This window comes from Teleopsis dalmanni, chromosome 2 (assembly GCF_002237135.1).
Source record: "Teleopsis dalmanni isolate 2A chromosome 2, ASM223713v2, whole genome shotgun sequence".
Lineage (NCBI taxonomy): Eukaryota > Metazoa > Arthropoda > Insecta > Diptera > Diopsidae > Teleopsis > Teleopsis dalmanni.
Window position 1 is genome coordinate 205,362,170 of NC_051847.1, and position 13,999 is coordinate 205,376,168.

General features: G+C 27.9%; 1 protein-coding gene across 1 annotated transcript in view; it reads right to left on the reverse strand.

Annotated features, from left to right (window-relative positions):
* The window catches only part of LOC119686222 (extracellular serine/threonine protein CG31145-like), a 172,520-nt gene that overhangs the window by 10,879 nt on the left and 147,642 nt on the right, over positions 1 to 13,999 (reverse strand). The window contains exons 9-12 of the mRNA XM_038100736.1: positions 12,797 to 12,875; positions 9,562 to 9,654; positions 5,768 to 6,011; positions 1,527 to 1,607 (exon numbers count right to left, since the gene is read on the reverse strand). Coding sequence (XP_037956664.1) covers positions 1,527 to 1,607; positions 5,768 to 6,011; positions 9,562 to 9,654; positions 12,797 to 12,875 — 497 coding nt within the window. The remainder of the gene's footprint in view (positions 1 to 1,526; positions 1,608 to 5,767; positions 6,012 to 9,561; positions 9,655 to 12,796; positions 12,876 to 13,999) is intronic.

Sequence of the window (13,999 nt, forward strand, 5' to 3'; positions counted from 1 at the left end):
AGGAAATACATATATATCACTAAATAACTCTTCTAAGTAGCATTAGACTACCTATAGTACAAAAGTCCACTATTTGAGCTAAGTTGCCTTCGGACACAAGGCCGCCATTCCGATCTAACCTGACACTAGAATATAACGAAGAAGTATGTTAATGCTAAATATCTGGCACTCGTTCTTGACAAGAAGTTGAATAGGACTATGAAATTGACTATAAAATATTGACTATAAAATAATAATAGGCTGTATGATAAGTATGTGTATGTGTATATCACATTCCTTTGCGTATTAAGAATATTTATCATTATGCCTTAATATTGAATACTGTATATTATGTTCATATATTTATGAAGAAATATTATAGTTGACAAAGTTTGGCGAGAATGTAAAAATCAGTTTCTTATAATTATTTTTATGTTTTCGGTGCTGTTAGCTGTCTTCTCATCATTTTTTGCTATTTTGTGTTTGTATCTAAAAGTGTGACTCTTGTTTATTTTAATAAATCTATTCGAGCTAAGTTGAGCATTAACTACTTGTGTGAGTAAGTGCTCAAGCACTAACTTTGTAATTAATATACATTTTAATAGGTTCATTAATGTGATTAGTGATTCAGTTTAGTTTGTTTTTATATATTTAATTTCATAAATATACTCAGTATATTAAGCTACTCTTATTTTCAAATTCTTAAGTGGTACATAAGGTAATTAATATATTTTTTTTATTTTTGCGATGGTTTAATTGTTTGATTGTAAATAACTATTGACTATCCATATGTCTACTATAGTCTAAAGTCATCCTAAACATAATTAAAAGAACATTTTTAAAAATATTTTTTCTTTTTTTTTAAAAACTAAAATAGTAAACAAAAAAGTTGATCATTAAAAAAAAAAATTATTAAAGTATTTAATAAAGTTTTATGGTAACGAAAGCCATCTTATATAAATAATGAAAACATAATTTTAATGGATTTAACTTAATTCGTTAAGTCCGATTCTTAATTCAAACATAATTCCATTATACTTCTACTTAGGTATTTCACTTAATCCTATTTTTTATTGTTTACAGGATTAGACTTTAAATTAAAGGATTAAGAATTCATAATCAGTATATGTTGAAATGTTTTGTGTATATGTCAATAAGAAGATCAGAAATGCATACGTAATAAATTACACCCATTTTTTCTATATAACTATTTTTACAAGAGCAAAACCAAGTAAAAATTAAAATGAAAAAAACATTTAAAGAATTTTTAAATCATATACAATAATAAAAAAAGCTTTATATATATAAATTGCATTTAAAGGAATATAATACGACAGTGATAAAAAAATGTACGGTGGCACATATAACGCATGTTGCCATGATAACCATACTGAGTAAGTCCAATAAAAAGATACTAATGAAGAGATAAGCCAGTGCGAGTGGCATGTATTCCATTTCTCTTGTATTTTTTTATTACGTTTTTATTTTTTTCCTTACTCCTTTTTAAAATGTTTTAATTCGTTGACTAGAGCTTCGGTGCAACTTACCATGGAACAGTAGCTAGCATCCGTTTCCCATTGCGCCTTTCTACGTTTATGATAGGAGCGACGCCAAGGATGGCGCCAAACCTGCAAAGAAATGAAAGCAAAATTAAATATTTAAATTTAAAATTTCGAACTTCAATATTTTTGTGTTTTATTTCGTTTTGTTTGATTAAATCTTCAAAAAAGACAAAGCGAAATAAGGAGTTATGCTTTTACAAGCTGTGAATAAAATATATATTAAATTTAAGAGAGAATTTTTATTAAGAAATCTACAGAACAGTGAAACTGAATATTCAACATAAAAAATCCTTATACTGTAAATATATCCGTGATTTCTGACTCAAAAGAGTTAAGTCGTACAATGCTTTTTCATATGAGAAAAGAATAAAAAATGTAGAATTTAAATTAAATTCTAAAGTTAAAAATACTAAACAATACAATGACAAAAATTAGTCTTAAAATATACATTTTTTTTAGCAACTCTAAGCGAATTTCGCATCCGCACCTGTAATCCGATATACCATGAAGGCGCACACAGCGCATCGAAGAAAGTTGTTCAAATTTAGCGGAAGTTAAAAGTTAAAAACAATAATTGCCAAGAAACTGCAGTTTTGTGCTTTTCACAGGAAGCTGCAAAAAAGTCGTTATTTCGGTAGGAAATTCAGTGCAAGTAGAATTAAAGTAGATTCTACTTAGCGAGTCGCGACAAATAGCAAGGCTGAGGAGGCGATGCAGCGGTGCTGCCACTGCAATGGTGTATGCGGAAACATTGAAGCAGTGACAAAGTTAAATGATGATAATAGCAACTTATATATGGCCTTCCTTTCGCTAAGGTGGCTGATACAAAAACTGCAAATGAGCTATTTTCTTAAAAGTGCAAGACAGGAATAATGAAGGTTGCAGGATGCCTTGGAAATGCTTTGTACAGTGACACGTGTCAGTAGCGTTCTTTTCTTTTTCTTGTTAAAAACCCTTTTATCCTTTTGGTAAAATTAAAAATTATAAAGCAAAAAGTACAAACATAATTTCAGCAAAATTTTTAACAAATTGTGGCTTAAAAGCGCTGAAATGAAGCATCTGAAGGTAATACATGCATTTGTGATATTTTTTTTATAAAAAAACTGTTGCATCCTTTCAGGCGAGTTTAAACTATCTGGAATGGATTTGTCGGAAATTGCATTGAAGTTGAAGACAATATCATAAAAAATGGTTATGTTAAAGATAGTGGCTTGTTTGCAATTATCGTGTAGCTTTTCATAATGAATGATCGCAAAATAAAACTAGAGCCATCCTGTGCAGTTTATTTATTAAACAATTCTTTTGTGTTGAAGGATGAAAAGTCCGATACTCTGCTGGTGATTCTTTAATCCTATTCCCTAATCTGAAGGCCAGCTTTCACAGAATGTGAACTTTTTTTCGTGTAAATTTCTTCAACTTCTATAATCAGTTTTAAGCAATTTATTTGCGTAATTTTTTATATACCAATGGCTTCAAAGTACTTTAATCAACGTAGCAGCAAATACACATTCCAAGTTAATAAGGTTGAGTTCTGATCTTAATATATTTTATTAGTTATATGACTGATTATTTTCTTAATTGTGTTATGTATAATATTTTTTTTTTTGCTTATTATGCACACATTTTCGACCGTTTTTAGTTTATTTGTAAATTAATTACACAAATTACACATTCTGTGACGTTAAATTGAATTTTTGTGTAATTGAAATATCAACAACGGCATTAATCACGCCTAACGGAAGAAAAAAACAAACGAAATGAAGTTTCGTAAATGAAATCTGAAAAGGGGAAACATAATTAATTATGCCACACCCACATGTGCAGTGGGCGTTCTTGTGAGTTGTCTGTGGGTAAGTGCAAAAATTATGACAAATTAATTGTGTGTGATTAATAAGCTGAATACGATTATTATTATAATTACTTCTTTTGGTTTTTGTGCCGAATGCGAATTCTTGGAAGAAGGCAGAGAACATTTTTATTTAAAGATATAAAGAAGTTTTAGTGTTAAGATTCAAGAAAGATAATATTAATATTAATTGTTTACATGGCTTTTAATTAAATTTTAGTAATTTTAATAGAGTTATGAACAACGCATTCACATAATTAAAACATAATTTATCTTATTTCTCACATATATAAATATTTTTCTTATGTTATACGTACTTAAGAAAAGTTTAATATTTCGGCTAATTTTTTATATATTAATTAAATACAAAAAAAAATTATCCTTTATAATTTTCTTAAGTTATTCACGCTTTTATTTTTATAAATAAAGAATTTTTTTGTGTAAATTTTATATATTGAAAAGGTAAAGGACAGAATATCCTTTCGTGCACGAAGACTTTAAACGTTGTCTTTGTTCAAAATTATAATATTTTAATATACTCCTTTTTTCTTTTTATACTGATAAGATACAGTAATTTACTAAAGGAATTCCTTAAAACGACAAAAAATATTTATAAATAAAAATGAAAATAAACAAAATGAATAAAAAATTGAAGAAAACGAATAAATTAATGTTGGGTCCTCTTTCAAATAGAGCTAGCGGAAGGAGCATCATTTGTAATTTTCTTAATTTTTATGCAAATAAGATATTTAAATATGCTTATTGCATTAAAAAATATTTTGGGTTTTAACAAATTTTTGCAGTGACTTTGATTAACACAAGGCTTTGAACTCATTTTTCAATTCAAACATAATTAAGTTTAGTATTCAAAAAATTTTAAAGGACATTAAAATGGTATCCTTTTAATTATTTTGTTATCAAAATAAAAAAGAATTAAAGATAATTATGCATATAATTTTCCATTGTGTACAAAAATACATTAACCAGTATTTTTTTAGTATCATATCAAATGTTGTAAAAATGGTATATTAGGTTTGAAAAGTTATTGGTTAGGATGAGGTACGAAGGAACATTAAACATTTAGTATAAAAAAATAATTCCACTAACAGATTTGTGTTTATATGAATATTTTAATATTTGGCTTTAATCTAAACTGGAGAGAGAGAAAATTCATTTGAATCCAGAGAAAGGATAACGATAAATAGATGATAAATTTATTATTCGAATTCAACTCATCGTTCATATATGAATGAGTAATGGATTTTCTATAAGAAAACAATTTCAAATATGAAACATTAAAGATTTTAACTGTTTTATAATAAGCCTATTAGATGACATTATTGAAGTGTATTTATTCGTATATGGATCAAGGTGTATCCAATCATCTCAAAAAGCATCTTTTCATAAATGTCATCCTCAAACTTCTCGTGGTGATCCCTGTTTTAGTCCTATGAAGTAAAAGCGACCGAGTCTTCAGCGGTATGAAGACTGGGGCAGGTTCGATGGTCCAGAATCTAACAACCTTTATGTAAGGTAGCAAACCTACCACCGTAATTGGATGCTTTGGTGTAAGCTGCTACTGTATTTGACTTTGAAATGATTCGAGTATTCACAAGAGCAGCAAGAGCAGTATTCCATTCACAAGGAATGGAAACTTGATGGTTAAAAGGACAAGATTTGGACAATGGAATGTACGTACGCTATTCTAAACTGGAAAATTTGTCCAGCTGTCTGCTAATTGTCAAAGACTTAAGATTGGTCTGTTAGGAGTAACTGAAGTTCACTGAAGTGGGAGCAGTGAAATTTGTAATAGTAATGGAGGCAACTTTTTTGTCTCTACCTGATGAAACGACCCGCACAATAGATGCGTGGGAATTTATTTTATTTATTTTGTTTATTTATTCGTATAAAGTGAAGTGATTAGTGGTCTCTTAATTTAAACTTTTAAGTTAAACTATTAATTAACAACAATTTCTTAATTGCAATTAGTCTATACTAGTTGTATATGTTATAAAACAGTTTATAAATATATTTTATTTAATTTTTTTGTTTATATTTCATTAATATTTAATATTTTTATATAATATAACATTTTTTTTCTTTTTTCCCTTATTCACATATTTTAATTTTAATAATACTCTTGCTGTCGCTTATTAAATTTCCTTTTAAAGTTGTGACATTTATTTCGCCTTAAGTCTTCTTGTCTTCTCTCTACTCTTCTCATAATTAATTACGCAGCATCATATATAATTATATAAAAATTATACAAAAAGTATATAAAATTCTGTATGAAAACTCATTATTCAAAAACCATTTAATCATTGCACCTGCTAATTAATAACAAGGAAATCCTTTTCACCGAAAATATCATAGAACTCACCTTTCGTCCTGTCTGGTCAAAAGCGGGCAAAAATGCAGCAAACGAGCCCTCTAACATGTCGGGGTTACCACAAATGGCATGCGATGTGTCGCAGTAGTAGGAGCATTTGCCATGGAAGCACAAATTGGATGATGGCGAGACAAAGAATGTCTTTAATAAATTATCATCGGCCACTTGATATATTTCGGTGGTGATGTTAAGCAAACGTCCAGTAACTGGCATTGCGCGACGGAAACCAAGGATTCTGTAAAAAATACAAATACATGGATTTAAGAAAGAGATAAAAAGAAGTAGGTAATATAAATTTATCATAACAACCAGCAAAAGATGTTGTAAGGATAACGAAAATATAAAAATAAAAATTAATTTTCCTCCATACAGAATACAAAAAAAAAAGAGGAAAGTTTTTTTTACAATATATTGGCTGAAGCATTTTTTATGGAGTTGAAGTTTAAACCATGCAAATGCTACTTTAAGAAGTTCCAAGAAAAGAAATGTTCGTATCCACGTGTGTGCACCTTTGTGGGTTACAATGCTGAGTAAGTGGAATTTTTAACAATGTAAAATGCTTGTTAAGCTTCTCATGGTTATGGGAATGTTTTGCCTTTTTCGTTTTGTTACTCATACGAAGGGTGTTACGTAGGGTGTTACTGAGATGTGTTGTAAATTGTAAATTGCGCTTCTCTCCAATCCTTTTTTATATATTTTTATTTTTACTAAATTTTTAAGAGTTTAAAGAAATTTAAGTTTTCTCTTTTTTGTGAGAAAATTCCTGTCACAATTTAACAAGCATTTGAATGATGTTAACATATTTTTTTTCTCAGAAAATTAACTTGTTAAGCTTCATTCTGATATTGTCTTTAAAACCCATTTAAAATATTTCAACTGCATCCTTGCTCCCAAACTAATTTATTTTCGTGTATTTTAATACATTTTGCCATATTATTCTTGCCTAAAATAAGTCCACATTTTCCCTCTTGTACTATTATGTGTTGTCTGCTTCATGTGAAAAAAGGATTTCTTGTGTCAGAACGTCTCCTTGTTTTTTTTGTTTTCGGTATATTTTACTTCTTAGAAATGATGTATGGCCTCTTGGCATTTCTCTGTTAACATACATGAGCTTTTTGTTAATATAGCATTTAAGATATTATTAACATGTTGAGGTATTTATGTGCAATATATTTCACGTATAAATATTATTACTCAAAAATGCAAATTGCGAAAATTTTCAACCGTTTGACTCTGCGAAAATAGATACTTTATCATTCTGCCATTAAATTATTTAAAAAGCATTTTTAATTAAATATGATTCAAGCAAGCATTGTCTGCGTTTAATTCCCACTTGGGTCCATTCCAAAAATCTATTCGGCTTAAAAATTGCTTTATGGCTCCGACTTAGAAAAAGAACTTGAAGCACTTCTTAAATTTACATAAAAATTGGAATTCTACATGATGCCTAGAGAGATGTTTAGATATATCTGATACTGCTAGTGGATTATAGGTCCTCGACAGTCAAACTATTATACAAGAATAGTTTGTGTAATATATAAGGTACTACCGGTTTCTTGGTAGATTTATTAACTTCTTTTTCAAAATAAATTTTCTTTATTTAAAATAAATTTTGATCACGTATATTTTGGCTATTTTTGCTTTTGACCTCTTGTCATTTTTTGAATAATATTATTATTCCATTGATGAATAAATTCAATGATTTATCTGTGGAAAACTTGATGAAGTGATTTTCAACGACTCTTTATTTGGCCAATTATTGACCATTAAGAAAGTTTTACTGAGATTAAAACAAATTGAAGTCAGATGATAGATGATCTGGACTTTACGGTGGATAAATCAAAACTTTCCAACCAAGTTTTGAAAACTTATTTCAAGTTACCAGACATAAATATATGATTTAGTCTGGCATATACATAATGAAGTACAGCTCTTCTTCTGTTTCCCAGTTCTGTTTACCTTTTTTCAATCCTGTTGTCCAATTCTGTATACCTTCTCATATTTGTGTTATTCAAGCGGTGGAGTTTTAAGCGGTAGTGGACCGTTGCATTAGGTTGGAGTAATTCGTAATTCAAAATTTCCATCTAATCCAAATAATCATTCAACATAACCTTGCTTGCTGTCAATCCAGGCTTTTGAATTCGTTTGTGGAGTGTCATCAGTCTTTGTTCATGGTTCATCACCCATAAAAATGTTTTCGAAAAATTGTTCAATTTCGTTGTATTTTAGAGGCGTTTTAATGATATTTATTCGATTCATCAAATTTTTGCGTGAATGCATACGGTACCTAAACATCGAACCTCTTTGTGTAGTCTGCTCTATTAAAATGATTGCAATCTGTCATTTGGTTGATGTTTAGTGATTTCGCTAACTTCTAACAGCTTGCGTGTTGGTATTGCTGTACCAATTGAAACATTTCATCGACATTTTTAGTGATTGGTCAACCACAGTGAGGAATTTGTTGAACTAAGATCAGAATCTTTGAATAAAGTGAACCATCATAATAGAATTGAGTAAACAGCATAATATGTTGTTGCAGCAGTTTCAACTCTTTTATAATCACAGTTTTACATAGAGTATTTTTTTAAATATTTTGCTAAATATTATATGAATATAACTTCTAACAGTAGCCAAGAATTACTTAACTGCCTTCACAAAAAATTTCACCTTATAATGTCACCTTATAAATACGTTTTTGTTTAACATAAAGGAATGAGTCTTGTCAGTTATATGAGTACCAAAACCAGCTATAAATATATTTGATTTAGCACGTTTATATATTTAATATTAATACTTTATATTTTGAGCTATTTAATATTAAAAAGTGATTCTATTACGAAAATACTAACAAATGATATCAATATATACTACACATTTATATATTTAATATTAATAATTTATATTTTATCAATTTAATATTAAAAGGTGGTTCTATAACGAAAACACTAAGAAATTTTGTCAATATATAGTACACGTTTATATATTTAATATAAATATTTTATAATTTGATCAATTTAATATTTATATATGGCTCTATAACGAAAACACTAAGAAATTATGTCAATATATAGTACACGTTTATATATTTAATATTAATATTTTATAATTTGATCAATTGAATATTAAAAGGTGGTTCTATTATGAAAACACTAAGAAATGATATCAATATATACAATATATATATGTGATACTCCAATTTTCGAAATGAAAAATATTCAAGAACAAAATTTTTAATTTGTTTTTTATTTATAAATACAAAATTAAATTTAAAAATATTTTTCCAAGTAATTTTGCAAATAATTCCAGCCACAAACAAAACATGCCATTAAGTGCAAATTTCCCGCATAAGTGTTGGCAACAGAAGAATGTTAAAAAATAAAATTGCTCATACGCTACGTGGAGCCCATAATCCAACAACACTGTTTAACTACTGTGTATGTGTAGGCTAAGAAAATATTTCTATAATATTAAAATAAAAAACAGTTCAGCAGTGCTTCCTCGTGCATTTTGTGTAATTTTTCTTATCAAACAAAGCTTAAAACCCACCAGTAAAACACAAAATGTAAACAATCACAACAGAAATTCACGAAATTTTACACTTGGCGCAATCAAATTATAGCACCTATGCTCAGCACACCTCCCAAAGAGTACAATAAAGTTGTTAAGCAAACAAAAGGAAAAAAAGAAAAAAAAGAAAAAATTGGTGAAAACAGGAAAGAAGGACTCAAAAACATCGCAAAAAAAAAACATAAAATAAATAAAGGGAATTAAATAAGCAATCTTACCTGTCCAAATGGAAAGCGGCTATCTCAGCATTGTGACGTTCATAGTCGGTAAAGTAGAAATGATTCGGTAGAGTTTGTTGGTCCCGGGGAAATCTGTAAAATAAAAAACAAATGAGAAATTAAATTAAAACAAGAATTTTATAAAAAAAACAAAAAAAGAAGAAAAAAAACAAATACAGTAGATAAATAGTAGCACAAAATAAAACTGAAAGCTCAGAATGCTCAAATGCTCCTGACAGAGGAGCTCTGTTAACGGATGTGTGATATGGAGAAATGTTGGTATCAATGTGTGATATACTATATTTGGTAATAATGCTTCTGTTGGGTTATATGAGCATTATGTGAAATAAATGTTATTATACATTTGTTTTTGTTTGTTTATGTGTCAGTATGTTTGATGGTTTGATATTTTACTCTGTAATGCTCTTAATTGCATATACAATAGGAAGTTATGAAATGAAATGAGTGAATACTTAAAAGAAAACACAAATAATATTAAAAGAATAATGATAGTTTGCTTTTGGTTGTGATCTATTTTATTTTATTTTATTTCGTTGTTTCTCCTTGGCACATTTAAAGAACAAATTGCTTGTGTATTTATCTTCCATGACAGTGCAATTATGCAAAATGTCTGATTTCCTCTTCCGTTTGCTTTAATTTCATTTTCTGACACTACAATTTTATATACTACACTCTGATATTTATTTATTGATGTCATACATAAAAAATTAATTCTTTTTCCTTTTTTGTTTTTGTTATTATTTTGATGGACATATGTGTGTATAAGGAATTTTCTTAGTATGCGTTTGTTTTATAGAAATTTGTTTTTAAAAATATAAGCTAAAACTATTACATTTAATATTAAAGTCAACTATGAGGAGAGAAACTAATTTTCTATTAGAACGTTATGGAGAGGTTTAACCAAACCAGATTTATTTCACGCTAAGTTTCATTTTTGTATCAATTAAACAAGATTTAAGGTGCATCTTATAATAGTTCTTCACAAAACTCAAAAATAAGTTAAATTATTATTAATATCTCGAATTTGAAGTAGATAGCAATATTAAAATACGCAGATACATAACGAGGTTGGGATCATTAATCCGATCCAAGCAATAGATCAATATTTTTAATCGCTATTGAAGCGCTTCTATAAATAGATCAATCATTTTAAATCACTATTGTAGCGATCCAAAAAATAGATCAAATTTGTAATCCCTATTGAAGCGCTTCTAAAACTAGATCAATAATTCTAAATCACTATTGTAGCGATCCAAAAAATAGATCAATATTTTTAAGTTCCTACTGCAGCGATCCTAAAAATAGATCAATATGTTTAAGTCCCTATTGCAGCGATCACAAAAATAGATAAATATTTTTAAATCCCTATTGCAGTGATCCTAAAAATAGATTAATAATTCTAAGTCCTTATTTGGCGATCCAAGAATTCTAAATTATTTTAAATCCAATAAATCCATTAAATTTTTTAAAGTCTTAAATTAATAACTCTTTTCATTTGATATTATAACCTCAGATATAAAAAGTACTGAGATCTAATTGTCTACTATATTTATAAGTTATATTATATGAATATTATTAGTAATATTATTATTATATATATTAAAATTGCAATGCAGTAGCAGAATAATAATTTATAAATACTATGTATAAGAAAAAAATTGTGCATCTTAAAAAATAAAAAATATGTGAGATTTTACAAATGAATATCTCGCGGAGCGAAAAGATTTTTGGGTCTAATTTCACCGTTACAAAATTTTTTCTATTCCAAAAGAGAAAGATCTTTTAAAATCGGTAGAGATAATTTTTTAAGTTTTTGTACATACATAAACATTTAAGTAAACAATTGAAAGAACCCATGTAATTTTTTTTGTGCTACAGACATATCCTAATTGACTAAAAGGCAATCAACTTTTCGAGTGAAAGCTAAAATGTCAGCTGTTAAGGACTTCTTATTCTTAGTAATAGTAATTCTTCTTAGTAATAGAAATTAACTTGTTAAAGTGTTTTTAATATCAAAAATGGAAACTAAGCTAATTAATTAAGATAATTAATAAAGTATCCTGATTGAACAGAAAAATTGAGCTCTTCAAATGAAAACCAAAATATCAACTGCAAATGCCTTCTTAATATTCAATTGAAGGCTTCAACTAAGTATTCTCATTCTGACTAAGCTGACGACATTAACATAAGCTGTTGGAACGAAAGCTAAAATATTAGCTGTTAATGACTTCTTGATATCAAATAGGGATAGGAGCATTTGACTCAGCAATTTCCTGATTGAGCAAAAAACATTTAGGTCTTTGAATCATGACTAGCATATCAGTTCTAAAGGACTTCTTATTATTAATAAGAGTTTAAAATCTTTTAAATTTTTAATATCAGATGTGACTAGAAACTTTCAGTTTAGCATCCTTTTTGTGATTAAGCAGTAGATATTCTGCTCTTCGAATTAAAATCTACGATGTTGCTAAGAATAAGTTAGTATTAAATGGAAATGGCAGCTTTCGTCTTAACATCCACATCTTAATTAATTAGTAGACATTGAGTTATTCCAGTGAAGCTCAAAATATCATTGTAAAAACATCTTTAGTATTACAAGCGGATAGAAGCTGGCGGTTTTATATTCCGCTTTCGTCTCCTATTAAAGCCTAACAGTTACAAAGAGTGTGACCAGACATCTATCGCATTTGCCATTTTTAAAATTTTAGTGAAGTAAATAAACCACTGAAGGTTTAAATATTCAAGCTCCTTGAATATTCCTTCTGTCGATGAATGTTTTTAATACATTTGTTTGTTAAATTTTCATTGAATTATAATAAATAAATTGCTAAAAAATTGAAACACATATCCTTATTCAAAATGAAAAGGGATAATATTTTTAATGTTTAATTATGTAAATTATTAAGTAAACAGAGGGAAAACAATTGTGGTTACAATTAATTAATATTAAAACTTAAATAAGTGTTTAAAATTACCCGAATACAAAATATTTTTTAACAAAAGCACTGAATAATATATTTAATTTTTTGTGTTTTTCATATAAAATTTTTTCGCTGTGATACTACAAAGGCATAGAGACTACAAAAAAAAAGAATAAATATTTCACTCATCATTGTGTTGTTTAATGAGCTTAAGTGATGAAAAGAAATAATTAATTTCATTGCTAAAGGATATTGACAAGTATTTAATGCTTGTCACATAATATTTAACTCACCTCATGGGTTTCATTAATGCCTTTACGTCATTGGGATATTCAATCATTAATTTAAGTTGCGTGCCGCCTTCTTTTTGTACTGCAAAAAAGAAAAAAAAAAACAAAATAAAATACAATGTTTAAATAAAAACATATTTAATTACAGGTATTTAATATAAATAAAACTTGTATTGGCTTAATTTTTGATACATGTTCATTTATATAAAAAACCTTACTTAAAATAAATATTTATTTTTATAATAGTTCACTGACCGCTCCAAGGCACTCGTGAAGTCTAGAGTCCTTTTATGGGAAACATTTTAATTAATAACAAAATATGCACATTCTCTGATGTAGTTTTTAATAAATGCAACCACTGCAAAACTATTAAAAGCTTAAACTTTTTGTCTTCTTAAAATTTGTAAAAGTTTTTTAAGTAAACCAGAAACAAGCAAGGAAGCCAGTAAGAAATTGCGCAAATGAAAATTGGTTTCCTTACACTAAACAGAATAACAACAGGCTAAAGTTTCTGGAGAAAAAATAAACCAAAAATTATTGCAAGAAATACTTATATGAATATATTCATATATATATTGTACTATATGTACAATATACTATATATCATAATATTCAAAAACGAGTGCAGTAAGCAAAGTAGCATAAAAAAATTTGAGTATAGAGTAAGGAAAATTAATTAATTGAAGTGATTAGAGTAATTAGTAAAAATAAAGCAGAATTTTAATATTTTTGTTCTCAATATATGTCCATAATAATGCATTCTATAATGTTTAGATTTCACAAAAATTGACAATGATCTGTAATTCAATCCGAATTACAACGCGTATCGAGCTAGATATACTGATGAGCTATATCGCGACATTGACTGCACTGAGCCTCATAACAAGTAGTTTTTTTGTTGTTTATATACAACAATTAGAACAATGTGTGCTTAACTACTCCCAAGGTGAAAGAGTGGGAGTAGAAATGTTTCGTTCTATAACCGCTGTCGGTTAGCACGATAGAAGATGTCCACATTTTAGATTAAAAGATAAATTAACAAACGATTAGGCTTGGCTTGATTCTCAAGCTATAAATTGAACTGCCTGCTAGAAGCTATTACATACGAGGAAGTATCATACATATCTGGTAAGGCTAATTAATTTAGAACGTTTATCGATATTATGATCAATTTTAGTTTAACCATATTTCTAAAAGAATTTTTAA